The following is a 20,000-nucleotide window of genomic DNA, read 5'->3' as shown; positions in this document are numbered from 1 at the left end:
TCAGCTATAATGAATCCAAGGGTATATGGTTTTTCCTCTGAAGATATTATGCTCTGGTCATATAAATATATATTTAATATTTCGTTAATTTTTACTGGGTACTAATTGAAACAGCTGTAAGTAAAGATGATTAATTTCCTGTTAATAATAAAGCATTGTTAACTTCGCAATCTCCATTTTCTTTTTTCTTTTAAATGAATATAAACTATCTTATATATATATATAATTATATTATATATACCTAATACTAGGTATATATTATATTATATATATATATCTACCTAAATACTAGGTATATATATTATATATATAAATATTAGGTATTGAACCAGTATTCTTTGGATGGAACCATCACCCTCGTGAGGTTAACACAACCTCCAATTAAGTTTAATACATGTATAGGAAAAGAATGAATGAATGCTTGTTGCAAAGGTTTCACTACATACTTGAGCAGAGACCAGTGAAGTTATGCTGCCATTTGTATTCGCCAGCTGCAAAGTGAGGCATAATAATGATGAATGAACCGATGCTGAGACAAAATAAGCCGAATCCAATCCAACGCATTTTATAGCCGACTGCACCGATAAAGCTAACAAAGAGAGCGACAGGGGCGGCAGTGATGTCATGGACACTGGCTATCCAACCAGCTTGACTACTGGTCAATCCAAATCGTTTTTCAATGGTTGACATGTTGACATTGATAATTCCGTTCAGAATAAAACCTGAAAAATAAAATGAGAATATAAGAATGCGTCGAAGTGTAATTTAAAGGGAAAGCGTGTACATATACATTGAAATATATACATATACATATGTGTATGTATGAAACGGAAAGAGAGAGAGAGAGAGAGAAAAGAGAGAGAGAGAGAGAGAGAGAAAGGGAACGAGAGGGAGTGAGAGTGAGAGAGAGAGGAGAGAGAGAGGAGCGATCATGTGAAAGGACTTAAATGTTGTAACTCAGTGTGAATTTTCTGTCATTTTATGATTCATTAAAACTGTATGATCCTTCATCTTTTACTTCTTTCAATCATTAGATTGAATTCATGCTGAAGTTCATGTCTTGAAGGTCATTAAACTAAGGTCATACCTTGAAACATTTTCAGTAAATATTTTTTAAGCCTGATAATTCATCAGTTTTTTTTTTGCCGAATTGTTAAATCCAGAAAAGACGTTATACTATTACACTTATTTTGTTACGATCGTTTCAACAATAAATGGTTCACACATTCATGAATATAAAAATTAAGATAAATGCTTACGTAGTACTACAATATATTACGTGCGATCTGTGTTCATCTCATTAAAGGTCTATATTAATGTCTTATACTACGTGTCTACTTAATTATCTCTGGAATTTTGGTTCGTATGAACGGTTTCCATTAATAAAAACTGTCCACTGCTATACACTCTGCTAGCTGTTATTTGCAGGAGTGTTTACTGTGGATACAACTCAGATTTCTAAATCCGCTTTTTTGTGATGTGTATATATATATATATATTACGGAGATGTAGTTGCATGGGTACAGGACATCATCAACTGTAAATAACATGAAATACGCAAACAACGAGAGAAAAAACTGAAAGCAGGAAAAGTAACTCAAAGAACGACTCTTTATCAGTTGTCGGCTGTGAATCTACTCCTCATTTCGAGCAATCAACGACAACATGAGTCTTCGAAGACAGTTGCTCTCATAACTTCGAAAATAAATTTTGGAGTTTATGGAGGGTCAAAGTTGGGAAACAAAACAGGACAGTGTAGACATACAAGGAAACCGAACGAAAACAAACATGGAGGGTCGAAGAGCAGAACGAGGAGAAAGATAGTGATATATATATATGTATATATATATTATATATATATATATATATATATATATATATGTTCACTCGACATTTTTTATCGCATTCTTTGTAGTTGCGTATCGAACTTTTGACTTCGGGCATTAACCTTCGCTCTTATCCCTACTCTTTCGTTTATCTCTCATGCACACTCATCCACTCGTTTGCTATTCTTTCCTCTCTCACACCCAGATCTTCGTTTGCTCTTAATTTTATATCTTGCTTTAATAATTCTAAAAATTGTTTACATTATTTTAATTTCAACTTCAGTTGTTTCGTTATTTAAAGTGGTGTATATCGGTCTCAATTAAATAATTATTTATATATCACTCAATTTATAAAAAGAAATTACTTGCTGACATTTATTCGCATTCTTGATGCTTTATCACACACACACACACACACACACACACACACACACACACACACACACACACACACACATATATATATATATATATGTTTTGCAAACAACTTGCAGATGCAAGTGCTACCAGTCGAAAACTCTGCATACCGGAAGTCAGTAAGTGTATGGGGTCATCAGGAGAGAATGACCACCGTTTCGGGACCTACTTCTCGACGGCATCATCGCGCACCGGTCCCCCTCACTGATATGAGGCTCCGCTTGCTAGATCAACCGGTTGTCAAATAAACCTCAATATTCTTCTAGCCATCGCTCATCGTCTCACTTTAACCAAATCCAGTGGCTAGCCTTTTCCACTGTAGTTTGGATAGCGGTCATGGTGGTAGTTACGCACACACACACTCACACAGACACACAATCTCACACACACACAAGCACACACACACACACAAGCACACACACACACACATATATATATATAAAATCAAAATATGCAAGAGGATATCAAGTAGTGATGCAGCACGACCATTTCAAGCGGTTCCATTTAATTGAAAAATACACACACACCACACACACACACACACACACACACATATATATCTCTTTTTTACTCTTTTTACTTGTTTCAGTCATTTGACTGCGGCCATGCTGGCGCACCGCCTTTAGTCGAGCAAATCGACCCCGGGACTTATTCTTTGTAAGCCCAGTACTTATTCTATCGGTCTCTTTTGCCGAACCGCTAAGTTACGGGTACGTAAACACACCAGCATCGGTTGTCAAGCAATGCTAGGGGAACAAACACAGACACACAAACATATTCACACAACACTTATATATATAACATATATACGACAGGCTTCTTTCAGTTTCCGTCTACCAAATCCACTCACAAGGCTTGGTCGGCCCGGGGCTATAGCCAGAAGACACGTGCCCAAGATGCCACGCAGTGGGATTGAACCCGGAACCATGTGGTGGTTAGCAAGCTACTTACCAACAGCCACTCCTGCGCCTATATATATATATATATATATATATAATATATATTAATATATATATATATATATATATATATATATTATATATATAATATATATATTATATATATAAAGGAAGGGTGTATAATTATAAGAAATCACAATTATAACCGTGGAGGTTGCAAAAACCCTTACATGCCTAGAAATAGCAATCAAAATCGCTATAAAGCGACTATAATCACTCGTATATTTTATCGCTTCACTGCAAAACAATTGTTTATGATATACCCTTCATAATGTATTTTTACATTCCTCTTTATTATATATATAATAAAAATTTCACTCTGTCTGTGTGTGTGTGTGTGTGTGTGTAAAAGATTATAACGCTCGTATTTTTCAACTGATTTTCTCCAGACTGGGAACATTCATCACTTATGTTCTAGGGATGGTTTTAGACTCCTAAAACGTTTCACATGATAAGTAACGGGCCCCCTGGGAACAGAAAACACCACTTCCTGGGTTATGTTGAGAAGGGTGGTAACTCTTTTCGAAGTAACTTTCAGAAATTGATTGTCTTTCTTACATACATTGGTCATAAAGATAACAGAAAATATTGCTGTTATATTAGATTCACGTCTTAGAAAGTATTTTCTGACATATTTACTTCCAGTTTTTTAACATATTCAGGCGTCAGTGACGTTTATATCTTTCTATCTATATCTCTCTATCCATCTCTCTCTCTCTCTGTCTATATCTTTCTATCCATCTCTATCTCTATATCTATCTATTTCTCTGTTTCTACCTGTCTTTATCTTACCTATTTATATCTATCTTATTTGACTAACTAGCTAGCTCTCTCTATATCTCACTCACTTTTGTTTTCACTTCAAGTTCAGTCGCTATTGTTTGCACTGTAAGTTTTCAATCGCTGTTTACAAACAACAATGACAAATTACTGACGGAAAGAAGTTCACAATTACTGATGAAAGTAATTTCATACTGATAGAAGTAACTTCATAAATTTCACTCAAATCCGTACACTCCGTTAAATTTGCCTCCAAATTTCTTATTTACTTTTGCAACCGTTTTGTGTTTTACTGTTGTTAACGGCTTTTGATCCGGGCAACGCTGTGTATTTCTGCTAGTGTATATATATATATATATATATATATATATATATATATATATATATATATATAGTATATTATATATGATATATATATGTATATATATATATATATATATATATATATATGTATATGTGTGTGTGTGTGTGTGTATAAATATGTATATATTATATGTATGTATATTAATATATGCATATATATATATATATATACATATATCATATATATATATATCATATATACATATATATATAACATATATATAATATATATATATATATATATATATATATATATATATAATGTACATGTATCATTTTTACTTCTTTCAGTTATTAGACTGCAACCATACTCGGACACGCCTTGATGGGTTTAGTGAAAGAAACTGACCCCTATACTTGTTTTAACTCTGGTAATTATTCTCTTCTTATATCGGCTCTTTGTGCCTAACCGCTAAGTTACAGGGCCGTTAACAAACTAACAAGCAGTGGGGAGACATACATTGACTCAAACGTACTCGTATACATGCATATATAACGATATATATGTGTGTGCATATAATATTTTATATATATATATATATATATATATAATATATATATATATATTATATATATATCTATATATATATATATATTATATATATACATATATATATAACATAATACATGTATATAATTTTGCTTGCATTTATATATACATATATAATATATAAATAGTTTATGAGTATATTATACATATGGAAGTAAGTTTATTTATATAAGCGTGTACATACACGCACACACATACACACACACATATATATACGCACACACAAACACACGTACCAATATGAGAAGGAAGAAGGGTGAGTGAAGGAGAGAGAGAGAGTGATAGAGGGAGATAGAAGGAAAAAGAACGAGGGAAAGAGATGAATGCTGTTTTCTGAGTGTGCAATATTCTACACCACATTCCAAGAGCTGGTGACAGTGAGCCAACAACCAGTTGAAGAAGCAATTAAATATAGCTCATTGTTATATTGTATAATTGGCGTGTTTCGTAATTTTTCAGGTAAGTTTGCAATATCTCCTGCAGAGAAAATTAACCTTTCTTGGTCAGCGATCTATTTTTGTAAAATATATAATGCTGTAGAAAGGAATCCACCACGAATTTATGGCATTGGTTATACTTTCCAAAGTATTTCACAAATTTTCATTCGTAAACTTTAAGCCAAAGCGAAGAGAAAGCCTGCACAAATAGAGAGTTGAAGAGAAATTCGGAAAAGGGGAGTTAAAATAAAACAAGCGACTTATTTGCTTTGGTGTTTACAATCGTAATCAAATCTAAAATATCAAATAATTTCATATCTTGATATTGCACAATAATTTAATATCTCATTAAATCTGTTTTATAAAATTTTAGTCAAGTACTTAAATATGTATTCTTTAACAATAAAGTAAATATTATATTTCATAACATCATATGTAAACAAACATAAGTTTGTTTTTGAAGTGTTGAAGTGTATTGTAGAAAAAAGTAGAATGATATATTTTTCAACACGTAAATACTAAACATTATATATAAAGGATAAAATCCTTTTAAGAGCATAAAAATTTGCCGGCAACCAGCCAGAAGGACTAAACTCACACCCCTCTAATATCTCAATGAAGTGCTCTACCCTTTAAGCTAAACTGCCGACCGGCGAATTCTGCAATTTTAGAAGTTATTAAGTCATCCAGAAACGCTAGATATCATATAGATTACGTCATATGTAAACAGACATAAGTTTGTTTTTGAAGCGTTGAAATGTATTATATAACAAGTAGAAAGATATATTTTTTCAACGCGTAAATACTGAACAGTTTATATCTCTATATATGTAAAGCTGAAGTTGTCTGTGTATGGCAGGTTTGGTAGCCTTCAACTAACACTATCTCCTCCGAGACCCTGAGGCGCAAGTTGACCAAAATTGAGAGTATGATAGGAGTCTTGCTCTTCCTTCCGTAGAAGAAAAAATTCAAATCGGACCATGTGAACACCAAAAATTATTTACATCAAAAGATGCTTTTTTTCTATGAAAATCCTTATTTTTAACGATTTTTTTACTGCTGTGTCACCATTTTTGGGTGTATTTCAACCAGAAAAATGTTCACTTAAAGAGAATAACAAGCTACATAATGCAAAATTTTTACTTTTCAAAAATTCCAATTCTAAAGGGTCGAAACAAACCCTAGCAACGCCGATCGATACTGCTTTTAAAGGATATTTGAACATACAGGAAATGATCACGTTAAGTGTCATATTTGTTAATTGATGATACAATTGATTGCCACTCTGCTATAGGCCGTGACCTGGGTATAATTTTAAACTACATCCGTTAGTTTGAGAGCTCCAGGGTTTTGAAGGACATGGAACCACTACGCCATATGCCCGCGGGCATATGGCGTAGTGGTTAGGAGCGCGGGCTACTCCAAGATTCCGAGTTCGATTCCAAGCAGTGACCTGAGCAATAACAATAATAATAATAACAACATCGAAAAATACCTTAGGAATGAGAACCCGGGTTCGAAATTTTCCCAAGACACCTGATGAATGCTAGAGGGTATATCAGCCGAAAAGTTGTGTTAACAACAAACAAGATGAGGACAACTATCCGTCGAATGTAAATTATGTAATAACGAACCACTTCTTATTCACTATTGCTTTTTGACTCGTAGTAGTATCGCCTATCAGAGTCCCAACTACAGATTAATTAGTATATCACGGAATCGCTTCTGGAAAAAGATTATTTACAGGTACACCAACGGACCCAGGGAGCCCTTTAAGCTTCTTATCGGCTCATCTAAGTAAAGATGACTCCATAAAATCCTTCAACCTGTTAATTTCTTGTAGATTTTTCTAGTGTACATCTGGTTGATAAACTGTTTCTATTACTTCGATACTAAAAGTGAGATTAACAGACATTGCTGAAGTTGTGTTATGGATACTAACCCAGTACTAACTTTCAAGCCTAGTATTTGTTCTATCGGTATCTTTGCCGACCCGTTAAGTTTTGGAGGGCGTAAGCAAACTGCGGTGGTCAAGTGGTGGTGGGGTGAGCAAACACACACACACACACACATAATCATATATATTATAGGTTTATAAGAAGAGTGGTGACAGTTTTTCATCAGACTGTTCAATGAAAGCTAGTAAGCCAAAACTTCGAAGTCACTGTCTCTACACTTTTTGTAAAAATATAATTTATACACTGCAAAAAGTATTGAGTAATCTTCCAGTTTCATATAAAATTGTTTTCATTATAACACGATATTTACATAAAGATATGGAAGGCGCAGGAGTGGGTGTGTGGTAAGTAGCTTGCTTACCAGCCACATGCTTCCGGGTTCAGTTCCACTGTGTGGCACCTTGGGCAAGTTTTGTGAGTGGATTTCGTAGACGGAAACTGAAAGAAGCCCGTCGTATATATATATATATATATATATAAATGTGTGTGTGTGTTTGTGTGTCTGTGTTTGTCCTCTCAGCATCGCTTGACAACCGATGCTGGTGTGTTCAAGAGAGACCGATAGAAATGACTGAAACAAATATAGGAATGTGTGTGTGAGTGTATACGGGCTTTCATACAGTTTCCGACATGACTTGGTGTGAGGCTATATTAATTAATAAATAAAAGATATACAGTACAGGACATCGCCAACGAGCGAAAAAACACGTAAACACACGAGAGATACGTACAGGACAAAATACAAAAAAAAGCCTTCAGTCGAGAGCAAATCGACCTTAGGACTTATTCTTTGCACTATTCTAGTACTTATTCTATCGGTCTCTTTTGCCGAACCACTAAGTTACGGGGACGTAAACACCAGCATCGGATGTCAAGCGATGTTTTGGGGGTGGGGGCAAACAGACACACAATCATATACACACACATACATATATATATATACATATATACGACGAGCTTCTTTCAGTTTCCGTCTACGAAATCCACTCATAAGGCTTTGGTCGGCCCGAGGCTATAGTAGAAGACACTTGCCCAAGGTGCCACGCAGTGGGACTGAACCCGGAACCATGTGGTTGGTAAGCAAGCTACTTACCACACAGCCACTCCTACGCCTGTTTCATATTCCCTATTTCGTACTTGTCTCTCGTTATGTTGCCATAATTTTCACTCGTTGTTGTTGTCCTGTTCTTATTGTGTATTTTCTGGTATTTTGTCCTGTACTTATCTCGCGTGTGTTTACATGTTTTTCGCTCGTTGGTGATGTCCTGTACTTATAGTGTACTTCTTATTTACTTACTAGCGGTATCGCCCGGCGTTGCTCGGGTTTGTAAGGGAAATAACTATAAAGCATTTTTAGAGAGTTATAGCCAAAAAATAGCCAAAAAAATGGAAAAAAATTTATGGTAAATTTTTTTGAGAGTTAAAAAGGTCGAGTTGCGTCCCCATGACAGTTTGTGGTTTGTGTTTCTGATTCTCGACCCCATGTCGAATTTATTGATTTTTTTCAGAACTGGGGGAACTTTTCAAAATTTTCGCTGCGTTAGTTTTGAATTATGACATTGGGCTATGTGTGTGTCAAGTTTCATCAGAATCGGTTGAAAGCCGTGGTCAGGGTGAGGGTACAACCTAACAGACACACAGACAGACAAACTGCCGTTTATATATAGAGATAATCGAACGCCATGCAGCCTTGTCTACAGTAAATTCCTATATTAATTAATACTTGGCTTTTGCACATCGCAGTGGGACTGAACACGAAATGGCATAGTTGCAACCGAGTTTCTTTACCACATAACCAAGCCTGTTTTTGTTTGTGTTTCAAAATCTAGCGCAGAGATCAGAGGTATTTTGGTCATAAAAACTAAACAAAAGAATGATTCTTAAGAAATAGTATTGCGTGGGCCAACATAAATTACTTTTATGTTTTCTAGTATATCGCTGAATTTTGCTATGTGTGCACACGCGCACGTTTTTGCGTGTGTTTGCGAGTTTGTGGAAGGGTTTGTGTGCGTTTAGCGGTTTTCCCGAGTGCTTGTGATCAATAATTATTGTATGTGATCAATTCTCATATTGAATTAGTGGAGTAGATAGATAAATAGATAGACAGAAAAATAGATAGATAGATAGGTAAATAGACAGACAGACGGACAGACAGACAGACAGACAGACAGACAGACAGACAGACAGACAGACAGACAGACAGACAGACAGACAGACAGACAGACAGACAGACAGACAGACAGACAGATAGATAGATAGATAGATAGATAGATAGATAGATAGATAGATAGATAGATAGATAGATATGTTTCTTTATTAGCCACACAGGGCTGGACACAGATGGGACAAATTACAAAGTAGAGCTTTTCTTTTGGGGGAGAGAAAAAAAAGTGGGGTAGGTTTTCGATCAAAAGGGTTCGTAGAAATGAAAAAAAAAGAAAGAGAAAAAGAAAAGAAAATGGAAAAGAGAAAAAGAAAAGAAAAAACGATCAATAGGGATCGTGTATCACAGAAATGTCATGATGTAAAGTGTAAAAGGGGAAAGCAGATAAGGTTTATCCATGGAAAGAAAAGCCTACGGAAAAGACCACGGTAACTTCGGTCATTAATGTCACATGTTAACACATTTATTTGCAAGTAAGTAACTCTCTGTTTTAAATTTTTTCCGGATTCATGGGATTATGCTCAAGGTGGCTTCGTCATTCATACGTGTCATCCTTCCTACATTCACCCATCTTTTTTTGAAACATTCAGATAGATAGATAGCTGGATAGATAAATAGATAGGTAGATAGATAGATAGGTAGATAGGTAGATAGCTAGCTAGATAGATAGATAGATAGATAGATAGATAGATAGATAGATAGATAGATAGATAGATAGATAGATAGATAGATAGATAGATAGATTTCACTCTAATGACTCAAAGACAGACGTAATTTTAAGGAGAAAATCTATTTTTGCTAAATGCATTGAACACTTCATTTAATTATAGTGAGGAGGAAAATTGAAAACAAAGCGTAAAAATTAATTAGTGACAATTGATTTTAAGCATGGCACAATTTCGTCTGAGAATTGTCTACGAAACAACAAATGTAACCAGATGAAAAAGGATAACATTAATACTCTTTTTTAATATAGACACAAAACTTTCAATTTTGAGGGATGGGGCAAGCCGATTACCTCGAGCCTAGTGCTCAACTGGTACTTATTTCATCGACCCCGAAAGGATGAATGGTAAAGTTGACCTCGATAGAATCTGAACCCAAAACATAAAGAGCCGGAAGAAATACTGTTCAACATTTCCCCAGCGTGTTAATGATCCTGACAGCTCGCCTCCTTACAGAGTATTAATAATGAATCTAAATATTAAAAAAAAAATCCATTGTGTCCAGTGGAGTTTCCTCGTCTTCACCCAAGAATGCTCGGACTTCAGTCTAGGCTAGGGTACCACCAACCACCTCTTTTTAATACACAAACCAATTGCCCACTCTGTTGCCCACTCTGTAAACTACATTTTCATCTTCGCTCTGAAAGGTATCTGTGCCTAAGTAAAACTTATCATCCCAACTGTTCGCTTAGTATTAGAGAAAAAAACAAACAAATGCAAAAACAGACATCTTGATAGTTTCACTAAAAGACCTCATTATTTTTAAACTTTATCTACTGCTTCTACTGCTTTGTAACTAATCTAGCCACCAATGAACATCCAACCATTTCTCGTCAAGCTTCAAGTACATTTAATCTCAATTCACATAACTATGTGAGCATTATGCTCATAGTTTCTTTTGAATGTTCGCTCTCTCCCATACAACTAATTCAAATATTATTGGCCTTTCTCCTACATTAAAAGTAATTCTTTAACCAACTAATATTGCCTATTTTCCTTTCTGGAAGGTAATCTGGTGATTGCCTACTGAAAACAACACACGACAATTCTTCAGACCGGTTAGAATTCATTCGCCACCATACGAACCACTTAGTTCTTCGCCAATCTAACAGAATTCAACCAACGTTATTTCGAATATTCATGGCAGAGAAATGTTCTTTATCCATCATCGATCTGAGACAACAAAGCCGTTAAGTGAAACCATTCTACTGGGTGTATTCCTCTTTCATCCCGATGTTGCTCCTCATCTGTCTTACGATTAAATTACGAAACTTCAAAGGGGAGTAATGCTTAGGAAACATGGAAGAAGGGATCAACCCCCGTCAGACATGGGGGAAACTTATCCCACCACCTTAATGATTGTAAAACAACCAGGCAAAAGGTGTTTTTATGCATCATGCAGTCAAAAGTTACTGCGGATATCTTCGATCCCTTGCCAAAAGAATCTGCAGAAATTTTTAAAAAATCATTGCTCAGTTGATTCTGTTATCAAGGACCTCGCCTGCTTTGCTACCCACTTTGCGTCTAGCTCTACTGTCTATGCATTCAATAAGCCCCTTTCAATACTTCTCATTCATTCAACAAGTCTTCCCTTCACGTACATAACGTCACCAAATGTATAAACTCATCAGATAAATTTCAACGTCTCGTGACAATCTGCCCTGACAACGTAGGTCAGTTTTCATTACAATTAAAATCGTATGCATCAGAGATTGTCCCTCTCCTCATAAAACTCATTACTGTTTCTCCATTTACCCGATTATTTACCACTCTTTGGAAGCACGCTACACTGTACCATTTCTCAAAGAAACATAATCTTCCTCATGCTAGCAATTTTCACCCATTGCTTTCACTTTCAATATTACAGCAGTCACCTTTTACACCACAGACTCCTTTTCCTCATCCTTGACCACTAGGACAGCTAGAATAAAGTATCATTTACTGAAGACTCGTTCTGCTATATCATTCATCAGAATTCTTCCAACGTTTTTACCAGAAGTCTTCCAAGCTTATAACGTTTTCTTCGAAAGTGACGTTGTCAAACCTACGCCAGTAAAGTTGTCGATATTATCTGACGCTAGAACCTTCAAGTTAAGTTACGCTTCTACAAGTTTAATATCTTTCTATAATTTCCCTCTCCTTCCCTCCCCCACCTCTCTCTCATTTTTCTCATCTCGCTAACTGAAAAATTTCTCTCAAACTATATCATCACCTCCCGTGTACCCCAAGAATAGGCTATGTTTCTAACATTCCTCTCTTTTGGCTATTTTCTTGGTGATACTTCTAACAGTCCGATGAATAGGACACTATAATTTTTCCTCAAACAAGTCCTAACACCTCACCATGTTGGCAGTATATCCATATACAAAGATCTCACAAAGATCTTTTACTAATGACATGATATCCTCGTCTCCCCCACGTGCGACACTACACCTACCAAGGAAGCATTTTTATACATTTTTGCTCTAGTCATGAATTATACTAACTTAAACCCATCACATATGCCTTGAATGCTAAGATATCACAATGTCTGATCACTTTTCATACTGAATGAAAACACGTGTTATATTAACATATAGGTGACCTCAGTTTGGCAACATTATCAAAATGGAATGCCAAAGTCAAGGTTTCGCCTCTAACCCAGAAAATACTTGAGATCTGATTAGCTACTGAACCTTCCAAAAGTGACCCATTTTGATGTATTGAAACAGCGCTCTTGCTACATACACAAATATAAAGGATTGCATTTAAATGGACACTTACCAACAAACTCTTTCCTTTCTCGACTACTACTGTTTCTCCTACAACGCCCTAGGCTCCTTGAAATATGCCAGCCGAGATTTCCACCCTCATTCTATCTTTCGTTTGTATTCTAACCTTTCTGTATTCCACCTCGAAGTCCTCACACGAAATACTTTCCCCAAAGCATTCTTCTCAGAGGAAAAATCTGGAAATTCATTCCTGCCACGACATAATTATAGATCTTGACCCTCCGATGTTCAAATTGACGGTCACTCTCATGGTTTCACTATGCTCAGAAAGGCTTCCAACGACATAGAAGACAACTACACCTCCTCTTTTCTAACAAATGTTTGTAATGATGAATATTTCAAAATTTCACATAGGATTGGTAGACATTTGAGATTAATTAATCAGAAAAATACAATAAATCAAACGATATGAATTTATGGAATATTAATATCCTCATATATACAGCTGCTATCACTTTTAAAGAACACTCAGGAGAAATCTGCTGCATATATGACAATAAGATTACTAAAAGGAAGCACCCTAGATGAAAAACAAAATCTGAAAAAAAACATCAACAAACTATGGTACGATATTAGATGGTTAACCACGAGAAATAAAACGTAAGATGAAATCCATATATATACATATATACACTGACATATATATATATATATACATATGTATATACATATATATGTATACCTATGTGTGTATATATATATATATTATATAATTAGGGCTTAGTAAAATAAATTACTTTGCCACATACTGAACTTTCTAGATATAGCAGCCAAAAAGTTTTTTAGCCATTTCCACTACTTTAAGAAAAATTCTCCCAGATAATGTTTACTCAAAAATAACACACGAAGATATTTTTCGTGAGTTATTTTTGAGTAAACATTATCTGGGAGAATTTTTCTTAAAGTAGTGGAAATGGCTAAAAAACTTTTTGGCTGCTATTTCTAGAAAGTTCAGTATGTGGCAAAAGTAATTTATTTTACTAAGCCCTAATTATATAATGTAATATTTTGAATACGCCTTAAATGGTCCTTTTACATTACTGAACACTACTTGGTGAAATTGATTAATAACTAATTAATTTTACCCTCAATTATTGATATATATATATATATATATATATATATACATATATATAAATCCTTAAATCCTTAAAAGTGTTTCAGCCCGAAAGCTGCGGCCATGCTGGGGCACCACTGTCGGCTGTGCTACACTAGGATGTGAAACCACCTCTGATACGTGACACTTGGTCAACAAGGGAGTTCGACGACGCTGCCCGCAACTGTGTTTCCTGCCGAGAGGTAGGTTCATCTGGGACCTCTCATAAGAAGAAATCGAGTTTAGTTAGAAAGAAACCCACATCCACACCATGCAGATTTCTCAGGAAAATAGTCTAATAAAGGGGCATATAAGCCCTCGATAGAATTAAAAAGACTTTGCTACTCGCGTGGAATCGAACACACATCTCTTTGTTAACGCGATTAGTGTAAAACATTCGCACCGAAAGCATATATTATATATATTATCTATATATATATATATATATATATATATTATATATATATATATATATATATATATATATATATATATATATATATATATATATTATATAATATATATATATATATATATATTATATATATTATCATATATATATAATAATATAAAAATAAGACTAAATAATTTCTATAAAGGCTTTTAAAAAACCCCAATTATTTACTGGTAGAATTCGGTATGTAAATATAGCCGATTACCGGCAGGAACTTCTGTAAAGTTCAGTATATATATGTATATAAGAAAAAGGGACAGGCAAAACAGGTTGCTTGACCGCATACCGAAAAAATAGAAATAGCAGTCAAGAATGCTTATTCTATCAAAGTTGGACTCCGGGCATGACAGGCCCTGTAATTCACATATGCAAAACAGAAGGAATAGATAACGAGACTTCGTATTCGTTATCTATTCCTTCTGTTTTGCATATGTGAATTACAGGGCTGTCATGCCCGGAGTCCAACTTTGATAGAAATAAGCATTCTTGACTGCTATTTCTATTTTTTCGGTATGCGGTCAAGCAACCTGTTTTGCCTGTCCCTTTTTCTTATAATATTATATATAATATATAATATATACACATGTGTGTTTCTTAAATGGCTTATAAACACCTTCCACGCTGCAATTGTTTTCGTTTCAGCACACGATCTCAGATCAAATTACTTGCTATGCGAGTACATCTCCGAAATATATATATATATATATATATATATATATATATATATATATATATATATATATATACATACATACATATACATATATACATACATCTACATATATATATGTGTGTGTGTGTGTGGTGCGAGTCTGGTATGCGTATTTATATACATTTTTATGCGTAAATATATATATGCATATATATACATATATTTGTACACACACACAGGCATATACATATATATATATATATATATATTATATATATATAATATATATATATAGGATAAACACATTATAAACAAATATATATTACTTTTTCTACGCACGTTTCACCATTACGGTTCCTTGGAACTCTGTATTGGGTGTTTCAAGTGCATTTTGGATGCTCAACCACAAAGGTTCATCAGGGAACACTGTATTGCATTAATTTACGAACAACTATGTATTTATCCTTATTTCTCCTATATTTTTTCTGTAGTTTATGGCTGCTAGTCATACGATTCAGCATAGAAGTTACTTAAATATTATACAAGAAGCTGACTGGATTATGATAATCAATGTGGAGTTCTAAACGTAAGGGGCAGTCGTTCATCTATTCGGACAGACAATTTCTACTATATATATATGTATATATATATATGTATATATATTATAATATATATATATATATATTATATATATATATATGCATATATATATTCATACATATATAATATTTGCGTGTATGTGTGTGCATATATATATATATATATATAGTTGACACTCTTCAAAGTACAGCAACCATACCTATATATATGTGTGTGTGTATGTGTGTGCGAGTCTGTATGTGTATTTATATACATTTTTATGCGTAAATATATATATATGTATATATATACATATATTTGTACAACAGAGACATATATATATTATATATATATATATATATATAATATATACACAACACATGTATATATACATTTGCACATCCATCTTAACTCCAATGTGTTGTATTAAACGCCGTAAGCTGCGGTAATCGGCCTGAGAAATATATATCTATAAATATGAATTTTACTTACCTTTGAGAAAACTGGAGATACAGAGTAACGAAAGCACCACGGAAGGACGATTTAAGATTCGTAAACAGGAAGAATTACACGAATCATATTCCCAAGGTAGGTTATTGGAATCATTATTATTATTATTATTATTATTATTATTATTATTATTATTATTATTATTATTATTGCTAGTAGCACTATTGTTGTTAATAATTGAGTTATTACTCTGAGTATGCAAGACTGCGTTCATATAGCCGTCAGTAATGGCACTGTTTTTAGCGTCTGTAACCTTGTTTTTGTCAAAAGTATTTTCTGATAAACTTTTCGAAGAACTTTCCTTGGAAGAAGATGAACAATGAATCATTAAGGCAGGTACAATGTTCTGATCAAGTTCTTGGGTTAGTTTTGTAAAATTTCGGCTTTCTTTTACTGAGACAGCATTTTCTGGTTTAACCACAACGTTTTCTGCAGTTGAGTGTAAGAAGTTTGTCTCGGTTTTCTTCCTCAAGATAAAATCATTTGATATAGGAAAGTTTGAAGTTTCAACGGTGCCAGGTGTTGCGAATAATTCCATTTTATAGCATTAGGGAAATATCATGGCGTATTTTCTTCAATGCTGAATATTATAAACTTCTTTGATATGGCATCTGTATTTTCATTCATATCGCTAGCAATGGCTGAGTATTCCTGCAATATAAAAATGAAGTAAATAATATGACCAACATACAAACACACACACACACTTACACCATACGCGCGCATACACAAACGGATAAACAAATATATACGTGTGTACGTGAGTATATGTGTACATTTAATTACTTGTGTGTCGATGTATGTATAACAGAGAGAGGCCTGAAACGAGTGCAGGATCGGGATCTTTTCGGTTTGAACGGCAGTTTTTTCTAGCGGTGTCATATGAAATTGTCACCCATAATTATGACCCTAGTATCGATCTATTGCATTTCAATCTGTTTTAGGGTTAGGGTTAGGGGTGGGGAGAAGGGTATCTTTTTTCTTCACAAATGTAAATAAACCCAATCTGTTTCTTAAACGAGGGACATATTCATACGGCACAGAATGTTTTTTTCCTCAATACACGTCACTGATTGGTTGAAATTGCAGAAATTGAAGAAAAAAACCCAAATATCTTACAAACTTTAGAATTTTCTCAATAAAGCAAAGAGAAAAAGATGTTTTATAAACACATTCTACCAGTATACGAAGTTTAAAATTTTTAGTTACCTAGAAATTATGTTAAAAACTGCCGGTCAAACCGAAAAGTTCCCAGGATCGGAGCATTTAATTCAGAAACTTCATTAAATTATATTTATTAAAATATTTTCAACACTGCTTTCAAGTGAAAAATCATTAATTGCTTCAGATAATGTTTCATGTCTTATTTAATATGGAAGTGAGTGCCATCTGATTAATCTAAATTATTTCTCTTCGTACTTTCAAACAATATCTAAGCGGCTTCTATGCAGCATGTAATTTTTAATATCTTCGTTCTTATTTTTGGTTTTTTTTTTTAGAAACATTAGAATTTTGCATGTTATATTTTTTAGCAAATAAATTAGATTTGTAAGTAATTTCGAATAATACAGGAACATATACTCTAACTTGATTCATACTATACCGAAAATTTGTAAAAGCTGGGTTGTATATCAAAGATTCGCTTTCCATGGAGATGGCAATTAAATAACAAGATATGCAATAAAATTAGAAGTAGCACTTCATGTTAATTATATCCGTATTGTTGTTAAAACTAGCACTTAAAATATGACATCTGTGAAATATTTCGTTGAAATATTTTGAAGCATTATGTTAAAGCACTTTTACCGGTCTTCAAATATCAATCAATACAACGACCGCCGTTTGTTCGTCTTCTGTATCATTACTTTCTCTACGACACCGACCTATAACCCGTCAAACAACTTACTTACATACTTCACAAGAGCACTTTAATCCCATCACCTGCCCCTCAAGTTTTTTTCTATTTGGCAATTTTCTATTAATATTGATATTCGCGATCATCATCGCCATCGTCATCATCACCTTGATATTCTAAGGTTTCTAAGGCGTACAAGTAACCGAGGTCAAAATATTCCCCCGCAGTCCATCGTTGATTTATTCATTTACCACTGAGTGAACTGGAGGAACGTAAAATGAAGTGCTTTGTTCAAGAATACAACACACTGCCCGGTCTGAGAATCGAAACTACGATCCATCCATTCGGCCATGTACTTCACAATCAATACTTACGCTAAAATTTATGATAGGCGAAGGTGTGGCTGTGTGGTAAGTAGCTTGCTTACCAACCACATGGTTCCGGGTTCAGTCCCTCAGGCCGACCGAAACCTTATGAGTGGATTTGGTAGACGGAAACTGAAAGAAGCCCGTCGTATATATATATATATATATGTGTGTGTGTGTGTGGGGGGTGTTTGTGTGTGTGTGTGTGTGTGTGTGTGTGTGTGTGTGTGTGTGTGTTTATGTTTGTGTGTCTGTGTTTGTCACCCCATCATCGCTTGACAACCGATGCTGGTGTGTTTTAGTACCCGTAACTTGGCGGTTTGGCAAAGGAGACTGATTGAATAAGTACTAGGCTTACAAAAAAATAAGTCCTGGGGTCGATTTACTCGACTAAAGGCGGTGCTCCAGCATGGCCGCAGTCAAATGACTGAAACAAGTAAGAGTAAAACAGTAAAGAGTATAGGATTTTCAAGATATTCAATTAATGCTAAATTCCAATTAACAGTAACGATTCAGATAAAGGCGGTGAGCTGGCAGAATCGTCGCCGTGCCGGTCAAAATGCTTTGCGACATTTCGTCCGTCTTTACATTCTGATTTTAAAATCTGCGGTGGTCAACTTTATCCTTTATCCTTTCAGGGTCGACAAAGTACCAGTTAAGCTCTGGGGTCGATGTAATAAATTCCTCACACCCTCTGAATTGCAGGCCTTGTGCCAAAAATTTGAAGCCTATATTTCACATTATTGCAATATGCAACAGTTGATATTATATATTGTATTGTGCATATCTTGTACAGTGTTCAACTGTAATTTTATTTTCGTTAGATAGGAATTTGATATTTTTCATATTTTTTTCTATTTTTATAAATGATTTATTCAGAGCGAGGGTTAAATTATTTTGGTTAGAGAGTATATTACATATCCAAGATAGAAATACAGATATAGATAGATACATTCATTGATTCATGTGTGTGTGTGTGTGTATTATGAGCTCCTAATAGTTTAATGCGATGAAAACATCTCAGACAGCCTTTTTAAGGCCTTTATACAATTCTCAGGATTTCTGTTAATCTTACCATCGCGGAACAGTTCCCTATGTGTATAAATACATGCCTCTCTTTATAAACACGTATATATATGTATATACATACAAATATATAGCTACATATATATATACATATGAAAATATATATACAATTACATATATATATATAAATATATAAATATATACATACATACATATATATACATAAATATATATATATATATATTATATATATATATATATATGCATACATACATATATATACATAACTGTATATAGATATATATATATATCCATATATATATATACATACATACACACACGCATATATTACTCTCTTTCTTTTTCTTTTACTCTCATTTACGCGTTTCAGTCATTTGACTGCGGCCATGCTGGAACACCGCCTTTAGTCGAGCAAATCGACCCTAGTACTCATTCTATCGGTCCTTTTTGCCGAACCGCTAGTTTACGGGGAAGCAAACACACCAGCATCGG

At 34.2% G+C, this 20,000-nt stretch overlaps 1 protein-coding gene across 2 annotated transcripts in view; it reads right to left on the bottom strand.

The window, feature by feature from the left end:
* Nucleotides 1-20,000, bottom strand: part of LOC115210570 (solute carrier organic anion transporter family member 4A1-like) — a 69,917-nt gene that overhangs the window by 32,333 nt on the left and 17,584 nt on the right. For both annotated transcript variants that reach the window (XM_036502405.1, XM_036502406.1), the window contains 2 exons: nt 16,224-16,892; nt 447-722 (listed from right to left, as the gene is read on the bottom strand). In XM_036502405.1, the coding sequence (XP_036358298.1) occupies nt 447-722; nt 16,224-16,779 (832 nt within the window). In that variant the 5' untranslated portion in view covers nt 16,780-16,892. The remainder of the gene's footprint in view (nt 1-446; nt 723-16,223; nt 16,893-20,000) is intronic.

The sequence above is a fragment of the Octopus sinensis genome, linkage group LG4 (genome assembly GCF_006345805.1).
Source record: "Octopus sinensis linkage group LG4, ASM634580v1, whole genome shotgun sequence".
NCBI lineage: Eukaryota > Metazoa > Mollusca > Cephalopoda > Octopoda > Octopodidae > Octopus > Octopus sinensis.
This window is presented reverse-complemented; position numbering and strand designations above follow the sequence as displayed.